General features: G+C 33.3%; 1 protein-coding gene across 1 annotated transcript; it reads right to left on the bottom strand.

The window, feature by feature from the left end:
• Positions 1-1,189: 1,189 nt before the first annotated feature.
• On the bottom strand, positions 1,190-19,242 carry LOC146540677 (uncharacterized). Its single transcript, XM_085206095.1, has 2 exons — positions 19,103-19,242; positions 1,190-2,303 (listed from the first exon to the last, which is right to left on the bottom strand). The coding sequence occupies exons 1-2, from the start codon at positions 19,106-19,108 to the stop codon at positions 1,326-1,328; spliced, it is 984 nt and encodes a 327-aa protein (XP_085062221.1). The 5' UTR covers positions 19,109-19,242; the 3' UTR covers positions 1,190-1,325.
• Between the last annotated feature and the right edge of the window lie 1,517 nt (positions 19,243-20,759).

The raw sequence follows: 20,759 nt of genomic DNA, 5'->3' as shown, positions 1-20,759 counted from the left end.
CAGTTACATTACATAAGAAAATAAATTAATCTATAAAGAAGAAGAATCTTTTTCATTGTTCATCCAAAATCATGTCATTGACAAAAGCTTTGTGAATAAATTTTCTTGTAGCATGGGTTATTCCTTTAATAATGACAAATCATCTTTAAAAGTAAAATATATTGGCAGCTTCATTTTGAAAAACGAACATAATTTTTTTAAATATTACAATTGTATAAATCCACAAAAACATTGACAGATTGATAATAAATGCTGTAATATAAATAATGTATTATCTTCTACATAATAATTTTATTATAAAAATATCTCTATTATTTCATATTTAAGCTTATTTTGATTATTCAAAGGAAAAATGTGTTTTAAATAATGTTTCCCTTTTTTTACAAAGGTAAGGTATAAATAAAAGGTTGCCCGTAAGAGATCACTTACAGTGATAAGGCCGCCTTTGCACTATACTGTTCGACTTAGCAAAATCTTTAATACCTTTGTACACCTATTTGTATTTTTTTGCGATGAAGTGTTTTTGAATTAATGTTTTTAGCTGTGTTTCCCGCACAGGCAACGCGAACCAGTACTTAAGGGATATTTGTTTCCATTCTCCACTTTCCACCGAATTCTTGAGGCATTGCCCGTTGAGTGGCGAAACTGAACGACGCACTTTGCCTCGTTACCAGTTCAAGGAAATGGAAATATTAAATATTTCATTATTCCGAGTAGGAATCGAACCCACAACCGTTGCGTTTACAGTCGCACGTTCGTGCCCTGCGCCGCGACGGCCTCATGTAATTTCACGTTAAAATATATATTTCTAGATAATACGAATTAGGAAACTAACTGTATATATTTCACATTTGTATTTGTTTTCACTTTCACCGCAACTATTCTGTGATTAGTTTTTATTGTTGACACATAATTTTCATAAATAATAAAACGAAATAATTTTATATTTTTTATTTAATTTATAAATAAAAATGTACATCATCATATTTCACCATCATTCTTTATTGTATTACCCACTGGACAGCTATACATGGATTATTTTTAATAAAATTTAATATAATATTTGTATTCGTACAAATGGTTTTCTTTATTATTTATTCAATATACTATCATCATGAAAATAACTTAAATTGTGTACATAAGTATAAGAATATGTGATAATATAATTTATTATATATTTTTATCTAATTACGTATATTTGAACAAACACAAAAATATTCCAATGCACAGCTCTACAATCACACATTCTCGAAATATCCTAAATCTATTTTTACACTATTTATGACTAAAAAGGCAGTGGCAGTTGCATCTGAGTCTTAAAGTTATTACTTCCTTAAGTCGACTGTTTCGAATCCGGAATCAGATATAATTTTTGGGGCTGAAATTTCAGGAGGGTTTTCCCTAGATAGAGACATCTTTTTATGTCTAGGAGGAGGAACAGGAGCTGGTGGAGGCATTTTCAATTTCAAAAGATTCTTTATCCTCATGCCACCTCTGTAATAATACAGGTATATGCCGGCGAGAACGCCCACCGCAATGAAGAGTGCCAGGAGTGCGATAAGGAGTCCGTACCAGGCACTTCCAGTGGATTCTTCTGGAATTGGAACCGGTAGTTCCGTAGTAGTTCGGTTTGGTGGCACGTAAGTGGGTCTTGGCCGTTTTGTTGTAGTAGTAAATCGGCTGCCTATAGCTATATCAGCACATGCTCTGAATTCCTCCTGGGGTCCACAACCAACGGCTCCCGTTCCGTCCGCACACGTGCCCCAATTGTTACCGGCTATATATCGCCACTGCAAGACGCAATGGGGACATTCTAATCCATCAGGAAGTTCGTATTTCATTTCATATATTTTATTTCCCTCACGTGGGTAGTATTTTGTGTTATCTTTTCCTTCCAATCGTAATACATGTTTGTCCATGCAGTCTTGATTTGTAGATTTCGGTTCATCACATACCCTAAATTCAAAGAATCCGTTGTGGCTTGCCGTTAATTCTACCTTTATAACTATGACATCTTTGGGCGCGTATCGTCGGACGATAACACCTTGACCAAATCTGCCTCCTAATTCGTGTGCGCGAGGCTTAGGTGCATCCCAGGCATCACCACAGACACCACATTTCCCATTGTTCTTATTCCATTGTCTGGAGAAACCTCCGCAGTACAATTCGTGATCATTATAGTTATGTGGTGTGTCGAATCCGTAGCGCCATGCCGATGCTCGAGAAGGTGGTTCAATGAGTCGCCCGTGACCGTTGACGCCTTTTTCCAGTAAAACCAGTATTGCTACGCCGTACCATATTATCTGTAAAAGATAGACACAAAATTATTTTCATGTTTTCATTTTTATAGTAGGTTAGGCAGAGGGAACCCGGGAAACTAATGTTAAGACACTCTGTTACCCATTAGGACACTTCCATTCACCACTTTCCGCCGAATTCATTGCGTGTTGAGTAGCGGAACTCAACACCGCCCTTTGCATCAACACCAGTGCAAAGAAACGAAAATACTATTAATTATTCGATTTTCTTTGAGTGGGAATCGAATCCACAGTCTGTCACGCTACGACTGGCCTCTAGTCATTTGTGATAAAAAATATTCAGGTCACGCTGATGCTGTACAAAGTACGGCATGCAAAATTTCGTCTTTGTTGTTGTTGTCGCAATAATAAAGAATTACGTAAATTTTAGCACAAAATTTCTTCTGTGATAAATCTTTTTGTGATAGGTAGGTATCTATTACCTACATAATAAAATTTAAAGTCGTTTTGATTTCATTATTATAAGGTAAACTGTTTTAACTACGGTGAATACTAGAGCAAGACATCGTCCCAAATAGTTAAAATTAAAACATTGTTTAGTTTCACTATATTAACTTTGATGGTAATCGTTTCATGGTTTTTATTTATTACTTAAAATTACATCACAAGTCTTAAATTAGTACAGTCACTTTAACAGAGATTAAATATATAATCAAATTCAATGTTTGTTAACTATGAGATAAAAGTTACATAAAACAAAAATATTAACAAATAATTTTTAGTAAGCCGAGGTCGTTATGGCACTGGGGTATAAGGGTGTGACTGTCACGCGACGGTTGTGGGTTCGATCCTCATCCTGGGGAAATAATTATTATTAAAGCCCGTCGTTAAGTTCCGCCAATCTATAGCAATGCTTCGACAAATTTGGTGACAAGTGGACAACGGAGTATCTTAATTCTTAGTATTAGGTTCCCGCTGATTTAATTTAAAAAATATACATTCAAAATTCTTGTGAATAGATATCTTATAACATAATTAGAAATTCTAGTTATTTAGAAAAGGCGTTCACGCTGCTAGGTCATTGAAGTGTTACGCGCGAGCGATTTTCTAAGGTCCGACTTAAGCAGGATGTGATTTGAAGTTAACGGCTTTCTTACACACCGTGGCCCGTATTTATAAATTATTCTCAAGTCTTAGATCGATCTTGAGATCGCGTTTTCATTCACAGATATGTAATTTATGAATGAAAACAGCATCTCAAGATCGATCTCAAATGTTGTGTACGCTTAATTAAGTGTTGCCATATGTCTCGTCACGAGTTTGATGGAAGGTCCCGATTTTTAGCCCAAAATTTAAATATCCCGAGCGGGATAAACACAGTCCAACTTTTGGTGAATACCACGCACTTTGAGTATTCTTTTTTAATTACTTTATCTTTTTAATAACAATTCCAGATATAATAATCCCGCTTTTCCCCCAGACAAAATCTGGCAACGCTGGTTTCCATCATCGTGTCACGTTTCCATAGTTTAGGGCATTGGCGTATCGAGAGATATTTTCTGGGCTGGCTGGATTTTACCTTTTCAATTTTTCTATTAGTTAAATTTCTGGGCACCTGACTATTCTGGGGTGGGCACGGACCCCCCGGTCTCCTTCTTCTTATGCCCATAGTTTAGTGTCACGGAAAACCGCATGTACCTGTACGTAGATACTAGCTGCATGCGTGTCGATCAGTTCACTGACTCTCACGTGCCATTGTTATTGTAAATGATAAGAATATGATTGCTTGTAATGGAAGATAAACAAATAGTTGCTATTTAAATTTCATGTTTAGAGATGCATGTTTAGATAAAATCCTTGTTATGTAGTCAGTAATGCTTAAATTATTAAAGAAATTCTTAAATTATTGAAGTTAAGAAATCTGTGGTTTAACACGTGGTATTTCGAATTTGAATGGGAAACGGAGAGTGGAATGTTTTCTACACTAGGTTCTCTCTACGTGCACTGCTTTATGTGGAAGGATCCTTCCTAAGAAGATAACGATCCACAAAACATGGGAAATTATAAAAATTGGAACAGGCTTATATTATGAAATATATTTTTTATATTTTTTTTCAGCTTCACTTTGTGTCCCGCGCAAGCCTGCCCCAGGCAGGGGGAACCTGGGAATTTAATGGTAAGACACTTCCGTTCTCTAATTTCCACCGAATTCTGGAGGCATTGCGTGAGTGTCGAGACTCTACTGCCTCGATTCCAAAGCGAAAAATAAAAAAAAACATTTCCTCGAGTGGAAATCGAACGAACAAAGCGCCACGACTAGCCTCACGAATATATTATAATGCTAAATATATATATCATCATCATCATCATCAACAGCCATCTTTTGTCCACTGTTGGACATAGGCCTTCCCCAATTCTCGCCACCACACTCGATCTTCAGCTTTTCGGACCCATCCGCTTCCCGCCAATCTCTTCATATCGTCAGCCCATCTGGCAGGGGGTCGTCCCACCGGTCGTTTTGTACGAGGTCTCCACTCTACGACAGATTGTAAATTATAAATATATATATACATATTTATAATTTACAATTTCTTCACAATAAGTCTAATGGAGGCTACCGCCAAGTGAAACTATGTAACTCCGCTGTGAATTGATTGCGTAAACTGAAATGATATCATTCTGACACAATTAAACCCTTTATGTTTAATGTTTATATAAATTATTATTATTCTAAGCCTGTGTAAATTAAGTAATACTTAAATTTGAATTACTATTCATGTACATGCCTACTTACGGTTATGTATATGATATTACTACAGCCCCGTGCGGCTACGCTCGCTTGAAATATACAAATGTTTATTTAAGTGTATTTAAAAAAAACCCGAGACCACACATGAAAATTTATTATCAAAACGTTGCCCCGAAATACTTCAAGAAAACACATTTACACTAACATTTCTGTTGAAAGCTGAAGTCCAGACCCGAAAAAAATATCTCTAAATATGCCCATGGCCGATTCAAATATGATACAAAACACGCTAAATAGAGAACGATAATTATCTATTGCTATTTTGCTAAGCTTTATGCTGTATCCCACATAGCAAGATAGACAGAGGGAACTTGGGCACCTAGTGCCAAAACGCTCTGTCCTGATTGAAATACTCCGGTCCCTACTTTCCGCCGAAAGGTGGAGAAGTAACACACTGGCCACACACACTACACAAACACAGTACAACAACAGTAATTGAAATAATGATAAATAATATATTTCCATTTAATATTATTCTAAGTAGTAACTGAAGGATTAAGTAAAAACTATGTTCAAATAGTAATTTTAAAGATAATATAATTAATATAACCGTGAGAACATTAGATATTGTTTTATTGTGGTATCGTGAAGCAATATCGTCTTAAACTTAGAATTGCGTAGGTAAATTACCGTGTATTGTATACTAGCGACCCGCTCGCGGCTTCGCCCGCTTGATCTACATAATTATTAATTTACTAATCTACTTTCGTTTTCTAATAATAATATTATTTTTAAACACAAAATCTATAGCTAATCTATATTAAAAATAAAGTTTAAATTAATTTAATAAAACCGATATTTATATTTACAGCCATTTTGTCGAACAGCATTCTTTAAAATAATATACTTTTTTATTAATAAGCCGATTGAAATAAAATAAATACTAAATGTTAAGGGAAGCTTGTTAAAATAAAATACTAAACCTGCAATTATGTAAATCAAGCCGTTAGCGTAGACAAACACACAGACAAACAGACAAACAAACAATATAAAAAAATAAAAATATAACTAATAATATTTTTTCTTATATATATCTTCCATATACAGACACCGATCAGTTACGATTTTATTATAAGTAAGTAAAAAAATATAAATTACGAAGTACCCAAATTAAAATTTATGTTCCGTTTCTTTTTCGTTACGCATTATTAATAGTATTTAAGCCTATTCATAAATATACATTTCAGTAGTCAACAGAAGGGAAGTAGGAAATCATATGTTCAAGGTGCAGTGGAACCACACGCTCTACATATCAATTAGTAAAGTATTACGCGGTTATTTTCGCTGATCTTACTTTTATTATCAATTTATTAGATTTTTTTGCTTATATGTTGTAATTCAAAATTCTAGAATAAAAATTAATAATCACTAAATTAAAATTAAGTTAGTTAGTAATAAAATTAGTAATCAACAATAAAATATTTTTTTTCTTATATTATGGCATAATTGGGTTCAGGTGTTGGTCAACTTTGAAAAAAAAAATAAAAACGTCAAAAATTTCGGAGACAGAAAATAAATGTCTAATTTGGTAATTACTAAAATATTTAGGTAGTTGTTCTTTTTTTTTCAACGTAAAGAAAATTTACGACAAAAATATGTAAATTTCTTTAGGCAGACAAATTTGCTGTCGATGCTGTTGTAAGCTATAAGGAATTGCCACACTTACAATGGTTTAGCAACCGGGGTCAGTGCGGTACGTGTGGAGCGTGCTTATTATTTGATACAATACTTTTGTTTCGGCAATGATACGTTTGTCCATTGTTATTATAATTATTTGTATGTATATATATATATATATAAAAATGTTTCCCAAATTTTGAAGGGTAAGCAAAAGAAAACCCCGTTAACCTAAACTCCTTAACCGCCAGTTAAGCTAGATATTTTTTTTAGATTTATGCTGTATCCCATACACAGCAAGTTAGGTAGAGGGAACCTAGAAAAAATATATATTTATTTTATTCGAGAAAATGAATATTTAATATTTTCTTCGGCTCGCTGGCGTCGAGACAAAGCGCGGCGTAGAGTTTCGCCACTCAACACGCAATGCCTCCCTAATTTGGCCAAAGACTTCAGCATTGTTATTAACATATTCCATTCTCTCTCTCTATCTTTCCCTTATATTAGGACAGCAGGTCAGTAGAGCAGTTCGTGTTACTAAACTAAGGAAACAAAATGTTAAGTAAAATAGTAAAAGAAAATGAATTTAGCAATAATTTCACATAGAATCCATATCAAATCAATAACAACCGTATAAGTTGAAACGTTTAGTATGCGTGCTAAGGTACCACTTTCGTAGCGGGAATCGTAAAGAAAGTGAAACTGTCTTCGGACAATACAAAGTCGAATGGTAATGGCGGAAATATTGTCAGTTTCGTTCACACATAGCTAGCTATGTTAAACAATTATTAATGTTGAATTTGAGCCATATTATGATAGATTTTTTTGAATCATTTCTACTTTGTAAATATATTTTTTTCAGCTTCATATTTTTTTCAGAGGGAGCCTAGTGTTAATACCTTCCGCTTCCAACTTTCCACCGAATTCTGGAGACATTGCGTGTTGAGTGACTTTTCTCAACGCCGCCCTTTGCCTCGACACCAGAGCGAAAAATAAATTTAATATTTCATTTCCTCGAACCATGTCAGGAAATGTCTCTCCTCTCACCTCTTCCGTTTACACGCTTGTAAATAATCTAACCTATAATTTTTGCTCCTAGCTCAATAAAGTATATAAGTGAGTTTTAGTTAATAAAATTAAGACAGCAAATCCAGAAGCCAATTCAATTCGGTCTTTAGAATTAAAGTAAGTATTTTATTCGTTTTGTTGTTGTAAGAATTAGAAGGTATTTAGGATTAAAGTAAATTCGACACGTGTGTGTTTTGTTTAATAGAAACACCTTCGCGTGTAGAAATTTAAAACATTAACAGACTCTATTAAGTAAACGACTTAAATAAAAGAGGAGAAACATTATTACACCAGTAGGTACATTCTAAGAAAAATACGTTTTTTAGTAAATTTTTATATATTTTTAGTAATATTTTTTTCCTTTCTTTAAGTTTAGAATTGCAAGTGTTACTTTAAAAATGTTGAAAGGCTTAGGTATATAAATAATAACAAATAATTTATATCTATGTTAATAAAGGCCCGTATTTATAAATCGCCTTCAAGTCTGAGATCGATCTTGAGACACCATTTTCCGGTTTATAAATACGGGCCATAAAGTGGCATTTAAAAAACACGCGTTAGTTGAAATTTTCAATTAGTCTTCTGTTTGCTAGTGACTCCTATATATATTATTCTATTTGTTTGTAACGATTATTATAATAATTATATTTAAAATATACCAATATACTATGATCCATAATAAAGTTGTTAGGACTTTTTTTTTACGCACACACAGATGAGTCAATGCGGAATTATTTTGTTGAAATTCATTAAATGATGCCGATCCGGGATATCTGAATAATATTAACATATGAAATTAGTAATATAAAATACGAAACGAGATCAATTTATATGAATACATAATTTGGTAATAAATATACGGACATCTCTTTAATAACATTTAAATAAGATACGCCATAAAATGTTTTTTTTTTTTTTTAAAACTATAACGTGGCAGTATGTGGGCTCGATTCCAATGCGAGGAAATGAAATATTTCATATTTTCATTTCATAGCTGTGGTAAAGCGCGGCGTTAAGTTCCGCCACTTAACAAGCAATACCTCCAGAATTCAGCGGGAAATGGGAAACGAAGTGTGTTAACAATAGGTTCCCTATACCTAACCTGCTAGGTGCGGCATATAGCGTGACTTTAAAAAATTGAGTTGGCATTTCTAATTCTCTTTCTTTCTTTATTTACAAAATTATATTAAAATCCAAACAAATAAACGAATTCTTGTAAGTATTGCATAAGAAGAGATCTTTATCTATAAACTGTAACAGATGTTTTAACAACTTTAGTAAGAATGTACCCTATTGTTATTCGATGGACGAAATTTTTCAAATAAAAGACCCTGGCACCTTTCACTTCGACTGTTGCAATATTGGAGACACTGGACGAACTGGTCCAATTAAATTGAATTTAATATTTCAGTGACACATTTCATAATATCTATTTTAATGGCATAAGTAATTATAAAAGGCCTGTGCTATACTAAGATTGTGAACAATGCGAAATTCCAATATTATAAACTAGCGACCCGCTCGTTTATTTATTAATCTACATTACTTTTAGCTTCACGCTGTATCCCGCAAACAGCAGGGTAGGCAAAGGGAACAAAGTGTTAAGATACTCCCACTTTCTGCCGGATTCTGGGGGCGTGTTGACACCAGAGCGAAGAAATGGAAATATGGAAATATGTGGAGATCAAACTACTAGCATTACTTTCGTTTTCTAATAATAATAAAGCTAAAAGTTTGGCTAAGCGCTCTTATCTCAGGAGTTTTTTTTTTGCGTTGGACGATCCATCTATAGAAGGTTATTATATTTAGGCTCCGTTACTCGCGGTCACTGTAACCTCGGACACTAAGAATGTGTTATCATTTACGAGTTATATAAACCGTTAGATATTTTCATTTCCTTATTATTGTTGATTTTTTTAGGCTCATGCTGTATTTCGCATATAGAAGAGTAGGCAAAGGGAACCTAGTGGTAAAACTCTCCGTTCCTCATGTTTAAATTTTCGAGATGTGACGTGCTGAGTCGCGGAGTTCCACGTTTTGCGTTGCCTTGTTCCCAGAGCGAAAAAATGAAAATATTAATAAATAACAATTCATTTATCCGACTGGGATCGAACTAACAACCGTCGTGTTTACAGTCACACGCTTGCCACTGCGCCATGATGGTAAAACTTACATAAAGCTAGTATTGTATAAAACACTTTCATTATTGATTGACTGACAGACAAATGCACGACAAATTCTTTTTCTTTTAGATATTTGCAGAAAAAATATTTTAATGTAGTGTCGCAACATTTGATTGTCGTGAGCGAGTTTTATTATAAAAAGTAAGTTTTTACATTTTACAACCAGTTACTGGTGCGAGGAAAGTTTTCGGAGAAAGTTGTTCAACGCCTAATTGATGAAGTATCCAGTATATTAAATATATTTAATTTTTAGAAATATTTATATACAAACATTTGAAATTTTGCTTAATGTTTAAATGATTATAAAATAATAGTAAGCTTCACGCTGTATTCCTAGTGTTAAGACACTACGCTCTCCATGTTCCACTGAATTATGGACATTACGTGTTGAGTGGCAGAACTAAACGCGGCGCTTTTGCCTAGGTATCACTTCGAAAAAATGAAAATATGAATAAATTAAATAAATAAATTATTATTCATTCCTCGAGTGGGAATCCAACTCACAACCATCGCGTTCCACGCCCTTATGCCCCTACGCTGGTACGACGTCAATATAGAAAACAAGCTGTACAGAATTTCTCTATGAGAAATACTGTTGTTAAGCAGTCGAAAGAAAAACATAAAATGAAACATAGTCATTATGGAGAAAACATAAACCATTGAATGTAGATTTACGTAAATATTGCTTTTAGTTCAAGTTCTAGGTTTCTCCTTTTCTTTTATTATTATTTATTACTAAATTGCTTCATATCGGTGATCATAGCAGAGTTGGCAGAGGGTATCTGCGAACCTCTTGGTAAGATACTTAAGTTTTCTACTTACCGTATTGTGTGTTGGATTGTGGAGTTTATCGCTTCGCTTTACCTGCCCGCCCGTTACCAGAGCGAAGCGAATATTTAAATATTACATTCCCTCGAATAGGAATCGAAAACCATAATGGTGGTCCTGCACTACGACTAGTCTCAAGATTTTTTAATTTATTAGCAATTTTTTTTTATAAGTAATTAACAGGTATAACGTAATATTTTAATTTATCAACCTCACTAAACGGGTAGGCACAGGGAACCTAATGTTAAGTCACTCCGTTTCTCACTCTGCCAAATTTTTCAGGGTATTGCGTGTTGAGTGGCGAAGTTCAACGCCGGTAATTAATTAAGTTTGACATAAACAATATTATGTAGTATGAACAGGAAGGAAGTTCTATATAAATACGAATATTACATTGTATAATTGGACAAAACAATGTCTTTCACAGTACTCGTCACATATTACGGAAATTATTTAAATATTAAAATTACTTGTGAATTAAAATTAGAAAGTAGCCATTTGTGTCTTTTAAAAATGGTGTTCCGTGAGAGAGAACAACTAAATATCTCCTATTTTATATAAATCTAAAAATAATAGGGACGATTCCATCTCCTGAGAACTTTTATTATGTAAATCTATGCGTTAACATAATGGAGAAGTATTTAAGTAAAAGTTACGTTCAGGACAGGTGGCGCAGGGGCTCGAAGTGTGAGTGTAAATGTGACTGGTTGTGGATTCGATTCCTAGTCGAAGTCAAATGAAATATTTAATATTTTCATTTCTTCGCTGTAGTGTTGAGGCGAGGTGCGGCGTTGAGTTCTCTGGAATTCAGCGGTATATGGGAAATGGAGTATCTTAACATTAGGTTCCCTCTGCCTAACCAGCTCTTTGCGGGTTACAGCGGGACACTAAAAAAATTACGTTGGAAACCAGGTAACCAGTCGCGTTTACAGTCACACCACACTTGTGCGCCACGATTGGTCTGGGCACGCCACGAGCAAATGGGCGATATAAAGTTCCGATTAAAGGACTAACTTGCAATAACACTAAAATTGTATGATTTGGATAAGAACCGGTCTGACCACAAGACGGTGGTCAGATAAACTAGATGGGTTTTGAAGGTTAGTTGGTAGTCATTTCAAGAATAAGAATTAATATTTAGATTAATAAAGAAGATATTTTTTTTTATTTGACACAAGCTTTATTATTACTGTAGTGATGTCTTTTTCTTGTCATAATAAGACCAGTCGTGGCGTATGTGAAGAAGCGTGTGACTGTGGGTTCGATACCCATTCGAGGGAATTAAATAATAAATCGATCGATTGTAAAATTAGCGGATATGATAGCGACCGATGACAAAACGTAACATTTTAATATCAAATGCTTGCAGTACGTAAACGTATTACTAAGCCAGAGAAAATAATGTCTCTAAAATCCATCTCTCTCTCTCTCTCTCTCTACTTTTTTTCTAACAAAGAAAGAGTTAAACAGTAACTTGCATACGAGTATGAGATACATTCTTAGAAATTGATCGACGTACATGTTTACACTGATAGTGTGCATTTCTTTGTAAAACTTAAATACCGACAATACCATCGATTGTTCTGGATATAAGAAGAAAACATTTTTTTTAATATTTAGACATTTTATCTATAATAAGCTAATTTAGATAAGTTGCTCCAGTTTACAATGTAGATTGTCTTTGTAAAAAAAAACTAAATCAGCTTCACGCTGTATCCCGCAGACAGTAGGGTAGGCAGAGGCAACCTAACACTCCGTTCCCCATTTTCCATCGAATTTTGGAGCGCATTGCGTGTTGAGTGGCGGAACTTAACGTCGCGCTTTACCTCGACGCCAGAATTGAATATATAAATTTAAATAAAGTCAAGGTAACTACTTAATGGAGTATAACATATTATTTTTTATTTCAAACATTTTATCTCTAAGTTAATTTAGATAAGTTACTCCAGTTTTCGACAAATGTAGGTTAACTTAGTACATATCTTGGATGACAAGACAAACAAATATTATATTTACATTGGTATAGAAATATAATAAGCAGAATGTGGTTCACATCACTAAAGTAGAACAGTGTCTTAACACTTAGATCCATATTTCTTATCTCAAGATGTCGTTTTTATTCATACATGTGAAATTTATGATGAAAATGTCATCTCAAGTTCGAACTCAGTCTTGAAAGCGGTTTATAAGCACGGGCATTAACGTATTTAGAGATATTATCTGTAGAGGCCTATACTTTAGCTTTGAACAGATCTGTCGTGGAAATATGGTTCTTTTTAATTTTTCGGGTAAGTTTTCTATAAATAAATTTTCTGGGATGGGCACAGGCCACCCAGCCTTAAGTTTCCCCTGTCCCAGTTTGCTAGATGCGCGATACAAGTAAAGTATTATTAAATTTAATAACTCAATATTTAATAAAAAAATCTGTTTAGTATTGAACTAAGCTTCTATTATTTACGACCATTTACATTTACAAGTTTGTCAATTCTTTCAACGAACTCGCTAGAAGTTATTAAAACAGGAACTAATGGCGTCTAAAACATTCCGGTTTGGACTTATTTAGGATAGGCAAGAGAACCTAACGTCAATCATATCAAGAAACTTCTCTATTTCCCTTACAAATTCAAAACATTGCGTGTTCAGTAGCGGAATTCAACGTCGGAATTTGTCTTGTCAGGAAGCACATAACAAGTTATATTTGTATAACGTTGCTTTATTTCTGTGAAAATAAATAACTCATCAATGAATGTCAAATATAACTATACTTTTTTTAGTATCTCGCCCATAGCAGGATACTAGGTTCCTCTAGCTATCCTGCTCACTCCGTTCCTATTAACATTAACACATCCGTTCATCATTTTCCACCGTATTCTGAAGGCATTGCGTGTTGAGTGGCGAAAGTCAACATGAAAATATTAAATAATTCATTTCTTCGGATAGTAATCGAACCCACAACCTGTCGCGTACGCTTACCGTCGTACGGTTATGCCCCTGGGGCACGACAGGCCTCATACTCTTATGAATCATAGAATTTTTGGATATATATTATATCTATTTATATTACCATTATTCAAAGAATATGAATCAGTAAGTGCCGTTCCCAATAACGCAGCTTAAAATGCACGCGGCGTTGTCTAAACCACATCAAAACAGTCATAGTCTTTTGGTTAACTATGTCGAATACGTTTTTATGTAAATGTGATGGCCCTTTCGACAAACTGTTACGTAGTTGCCAAATGAATAACTTTGACTTTTACTTGTGTAAACAATTTATTTTAGTTTTATATATTATTTAATTTAAGATATTTCGTATATGGGTTGGCCGAGGGAAATTAGTGCTAAGATACTACCGCCTAATTTTCGAGACATTGTGTGTTGAGACGTTGCATTTTATCTTGCACCAGAGCGAATAAAAAAATCAAACCCACGTTCTTTCTTCGTCTTCTATTTTCTATAAACAATTTGTATTGTATTTAATAAGCATTTTTTTAGCTTGATGCTCTACCCAGTACATATCGGGGTAGGCAGGGGGAACCTGGGAAGCTAGTCCACTCCAGCACCAAAAATAAAATGTATGATAGGAGGCCTCTAAAACAAATTTTACTACAAATAATCTTTGCTCCAGGAACTTTGTACCCAGTTATCTAAATTATGAATGAACGAACTCTGACCCGCTGTTTGTGTTCCCGATTCCTAGATTAGGGGGAATTCCCATACTGTCAATAAAATCGATTTGGAAATTTTGAACATAAATAATTATAGGCATCTTTGTGTAGATAAACAAACTGTATGTGTTTTTAAGTTTATTAATTACATTTAAACTTAAACTAGTTTTAATCTATATAAGTACCTAAATATATCTGCAGTTAGTTATATTCTAATATATTTTTTTATACTCAGAGGGAACCTAAGCCTACTGGACATTTGCTGTTAAGATACTCCGTTCCAATAAAGACACTTCCATTTCCCACTTTCGTTTCGTTTTTGTTATGATTGGCGGAACTCAACTGCTTCGCTACCAGACCGAGAAAACGTAAATACTATACATTTAATTTCCCCTAGATTGAATTTATCCGACGACCGTCGCATACCCTTGTGCCACTGGGCCGCGAAGGCCTCTAATATTTAGAAGTTTTACTGTTTAAATAACTTTATATTTCCTAGGTCCTATATAATAAAAAAAAACTATTCAAATATACATGATAATTATCATGTAAATAAATCCATTTAGAACAAAAAATATATAATTTAAATATGCTATTTAAGAGTGATACAAATACCTAAGTTATATTCGAACCGATGACCATGAACTTTGCCAACTAAATATAAAGGTGGTGGAATGACGCAGCTAGACGAAGATGGCCATTTTTATTATAATTAGTTATTAAATATTATAAACAACTTATTTTGTTTAAGTTTTTATTATTCCACACTTAGGAAACAATAAGCGTGTGACTATAAACGCTGTAGGTCGTGGATTCGATTCCCACTCGAGTAAAAGGAATTAATTAATATTTTCATTTCTTCCCTCTGGTGTCGAGGCTGGCGCGGGGTTCTGCAACTCAACACTCTATACCTCCAGAATTCGGTCTCTCGGAATAACCCACCTGTACGGGATATAGGTGATGTTAAAAAAATATTTAGTTTAATTTAATATCAAACGATATGTTTTGACTACTGTAAGTCCATTGAGAGTTCAATATTCTAATAACAAATTGAGTCATTATATGACTCAACCTTTAGTTTAGTATTTGAACCGATGATTCTTTATATAACAATTTACTAATTATTTATAATTTCCTTCCGAATTAAACATATAAAGTACGTAATTAAAATATTTTTGTGAGGTACCTTGTGGGAAGCTAAAATCAATGTATTTGGTTCCTTTGTTTCACTCACAAATTTGAGCCTGTTTGCCGATTTCACGTTTCACGACAATAATGAGGTAAAATATTTATTCCTAGTAATTGAGCTAATGGTCAAAATATTAAAGAATAATACCTTATGTAGTAACTACTTATATACGTATATTATACAATTATTATAGATGGGTAGGCAGAGGGATCCTGGGCACTACTACTAGTGTTAAGTTACACCGTTCTACATTCAGACACTTCTGTTCTCCACTTTCCGCCGAATTCTTGAGGCATCGTGTGATAATAGTGGCCAAAACGAAGATATGAAAATGTTGAATATTTCATTACTGCGAATGGGAATCAAACCGACAACCGTCGCATAATAGTCGCATGCTGCACCTCGATATATAAATATAATTTATTAATGACAAGACAAAGAAACGAAATTCTCTTTAGTGAAAGGAAACAGGTTTAATAAAAAAGAAATGGAAAGTTTAAATCATTGGAGATGTTAATTATAAGTGTTTAAGCTCACTTCCAAAACGTATTTTATTTATTGTATTTTTTATGAAACTGATTTTTTTTTTAATTTATAAGTTCATTCATGTTGGAATATGGCTTATCACTTTTAATTGTCATTGAGAATATACTTTTATTAAATTAGTGAATCAATTTTACATTTTTAAATATAAATTATTATAAAAAAAATACATTTAAAAATATTAAAAAACCACTCTTCCGAGGGCGGGACAAGGGTCCAAGCCATCGGTGGCTAGGGCTCCAGAGAGAGGAACCGCCGCACAATACGTGCCGTCTCAAGTAACACTGCCTTCTGTATCCGGTTCTTGATCCAACAGCTAAGCGATAGCCTCTTAAGGTGTTGGTCGAGGCTTATTGTTATTTTTATTTATTATTATACAAACGTTTGGAAAAGAATATAGCGAAAAGGTTTCTTTTTTCGACGGAAAATGGGGAACGGAGTATCTTAACACTATCAATAACTTAACTGTCTATCTTGCTATATGCGGGATACATCGTGAAGCTTTTTTATTTTTTGTTTCAAATTAATAAAAATACTGATGTGAATCGGATTGTTCTTGGGTGTAGCATTTACATAAATGACATAAACTTCAATATAATTAGTACTTTATTAGTCGAAGTGCAATAGGTACTTGTTATGGATTAGACTGGTACTTATATGCAAACAAAGATGACTATGCTTATTAATTTATTATAGCTTCGCGCGGATCTTGTAGGCATTGCGTGCGACTGTAAGTGGCGTAACTCAACACCGCGCTTTGCCTTGTAAATAATAATTCATTCACTCCGAGTGAGAATCGACCCCATAACAACGCCACGACGGTCTCAAAGGTATATACAAAAATATTAATTCTATTCAAAATTAAAAATTAAGTAATAAACGTTCATTACTAAATGCTGAATAGAATATTAGGTATCTTTTGTTTAAACAATTCTCACACTAAATATAATGTATGCTGTTATTGTAACCTTAGTCAGTATTTACACCATCTATATATTACTAAATGGATTTATTTTAGTACCCACAATCGTACATTTCGACTATATTGTGTTTTTAAGAAGGTTAGTTAGGTCAGTGTGAATTAGTGAAGGATATTTTTCGAAGAAATTAGTTATTATTTATAAATGTTTTCAATTCTTATCTTTGGTAACAATGACACGCAATGGGGAACGGAGTGTCTTAACACTAGGTTCCCACTGCTTACCCTGCTTTATATAAGGTACAATGTAAAGCAAAAAAAATAAAAATATCATTTCACTATTCTTACTCTATCATACAAGTATGTATGTAAATATGGTAGAGTTAAGGTAAGTATTTTAAAATTTATTTCTCAACGACTAACATTTTAAAAATTCTTAAATGAAAATTATTTTATTTTAGAAATAATACTATTATACGTTGGTTTTGTAATAAAAATTTACGAAACAAACATTTTTTGGTAGTGTAAGCAAAATAGGTTTTTTTTTATAATTCAAATGTCAAATCTGCGAATAATAAAATTATATCAATTAAATTTTATTATAAATGATATTTCTACTATATTAAACTATTATATTTAATATAAAATTATATAAAATCAATATAAAACCAACCAACCAGAAAACGTTACAGTCTATCAATTCACTTCCTAGTTTTGTTTTTATTTATGTAAGCCGATAGGCTGTGAGTAACGCGAAAGTAATTGAAATATTTTATTCACTTAACGTTATAATAAGTAAAAAAAATATAATAAGCATCACGCTGTATCCCGCACACAACAGCGAAAGCAGAGGGAATCAGAGAGTTAAGATACTCCTCTTCTACGAATTCTGGAAGCATTGTTCAGTCGCGGAACTCAACGCCGCGTTTGCCTCGACACCAGAGCGAAGAAATGTAAATATAAACGAATTATTCATTTCCTCGAGTGGAAATCGAACCCTCAACCATCGCGTTACAGTCACACCCTTATGCCGCTGCGCTACGACGGCCTCCCTATATTATAATTAGTAAAAATAAATAGTTGTGTATAACGTCATTCACATTTTGTGCTAATGGCCACAGATATTAATTAATATCATGTAACGGAACTAAGTTATTAATAAACTGTTACTTTTTTTATATAATTAATATTAAACAGCACGCGATCTTGAAACGGGTGGAAAGTAAAGAATTATGCTTATTATTATAACTAGGTTTATATATATGTTCTTCAAAATATATGGAGATAAAATCAAATCAGCTTCACGCTTTATCCCGCAACAGGGTAGGCAGAGGGAATCTCGTAATTGTGGGAATCGAACCCACATCCAGTCGCCTTTACTGGCCTCGATACATGGCGATAAGCATTTTAAATGTATACTACGGTCGGAACCACTCTGAAGTTAGGTTTTGTAAACTTTTGCGCATTGTTCACTCGTTAAGATAATAATCAAAAGTAAGAAAAATTCTAAATTCAAATTTGCGCAGCCATCAACAGCTAACTTCAGGGCGGCCATAACTTGTTGACCGTACTGTACATGTATAGTTTTAAAACTTTTTAGAAATATAATATGTAAATGAAGCTAGATATACAGCTGTTTTAACAGTACCGGCTCTTTTAAGATAATATTGAGTTTTAATTTAACTTTAATTAAGCGTTAATTAAAATAACATTAATAAATACATTTATATTTTAAATAAATATTTAGTTAATTTTAAATTTTAAGTCATCAACGAAAATTATAGTAATTATAGTGTCCAAAAAATATTATTATTAAGGTTTCAAAAGTATATTTGTTTGTTTTTCTATATATTTATGTGAGAAAACACAGGTGTTACGTTATATTACCTTCAAACCTAGTTCATAAATATAGAGCTTTACAAAAGGCTACTAAAAACTTGTTGCAACGTCTTTTTCTTTCAACTGTAAAGGACCCTGAAGTAAATATCAAATAATATCTAAAAATAGCAAAAATGAAACTTACGTTCATATTTCACGGCTTCTATAGTATTCTTTGGGTTTATTACCATAAACACAAATATCACAACTTTCTTTCCGAGAATGTCGAACTCTTATCACAAAAACACAACCAGTTTCGCCTCTTAACGTCTTAACCTCTCGAAGGCTAGTCTTGAACTGCTCTACCCGTGACTCGCGAGTCGTGACTCTGGTAGTAAAACTTTCTCAAGCGGCCGCGATTTTAATATAACTAACGTAAGTAGCCTTTGCAAATGTTAGGCTAATGACTTCTAATAGGAAAACAATGAAATATCAATTATTATGTAAAGTATTGGAATTTTTGTTGCGGTTCAAAAGTGTAATTATGCTATTTTGGTGATCTATAAAATTTTTAAAGTTAAAATAAAGTTTTAAATGAATAAATAACTGTATATTTATTTTGTTGTACTCGCTGTTAATTTTTTCATTGGTATTTACTAAGAAAGTTGCAAAGTCAAAAAATTATAGAATAGAGAAGTCTCTACATTATTTATTTCATTGAAATTTTATTTATTACATTTAAAGTGTCGGATTTTGTAATATCTAATATATTGGCTAACTTTAATTAATTTGTTTGTTTGTTATTTATTACATAAGTGTACTAAATAACTATTTATATCTGAAAATTCACAAGTAAAGCAACTTCAAGCGTTTTGAAGCTTATCACTTCTAAAATTCTATAAAAGTATAATATAATATATAATAGTAGTAGTAGTTTACAAAGTAAAATTACTCAAAAGACTTAATCATTAACTTATTCAGTAAATGTTCCATGAAAGTTCCATTAAAGAATGAAAAAGTTGTGCATTCCTAAATCGCACTGTAAGTTATGTTAAGGAATCAAGCTCTACTATAGAAAATTAACAAACTGTCATGATAAATCACCAATTTGATTGGTAATTTAACCAAAAATCGCAAACAATAATATATGTTGTCAAACGAAATAAATGTTGTTAAACAATATAATAATAAATGTTGTTAAAAAACCACTCTTCCGAGGGCGGGACAAGGGTCCAAGCCATCGGTGGCTAGGGCTCCAGAGAGAGGAACCGCCGCAAAATCCGTCCCGTCTCAAGTAATACTGCCTTCTATATCCGGTTCTTGATCCAACAGCTAAGCGATAGCCTCTTAAGGTGTTTCCAATGATGTTAAACAATAATATATGTTGACGAATCGTTGATTTAAATCATCGGCAACCCCCGCTTTGAGCAATAAAAGTTAAACCTCAATACTTATCCGTTGCACGTTTACTTAATGAGTGATTATTAGCTCTGCTACTCATACATTATTTGTGTAACATGGATATATGATGGTGGACTGATGTGGCAACTCTGACACAAAGGAAGTAATATTAGCAATTTCCTGAATTACGAGGCCGTCGTGGCCCAGCGACACAAGGGTGTCACTATAACGCGATGGTTGTGAGTTCGATCCTCACTCGAGGAAGTGAAATATTTATTTACGTATACATTTCCATTTCTTTAAAAATTCGGCAGACTGTGGGGAACGGAGTATCTTAACACTAGGCCCCCTCTGCCTACCCTGCTGCTTCCTAAGTTTTAGTTTTTTTTTCAGCTTTATGTTTTTTCTCGCACATAGCAGGGTAAGCAGAGGGAATCCAGTGTTAAGAATAAATTAAAATA

The sequence above is a fragment of the Heliconius melpomene genome, chromosome 2, assembly GCF_056956725.1.
Source record: "Heliconius melpomene rosina isolate 202511_hmr_F chromosome 2, ASM5695672v1, whole genome shotgun sequence".
Taxonomy (NCBI): domain Eukaryota; kingdom Metazoa; phylum Arthropoda; class Insecta; order Lepidoptera; family Nymphalidae; genus Heliconius; species Heliconius melpomene.
This window is presented reverse-complemented; position numbering and strand designations above follow the sequence as displayed.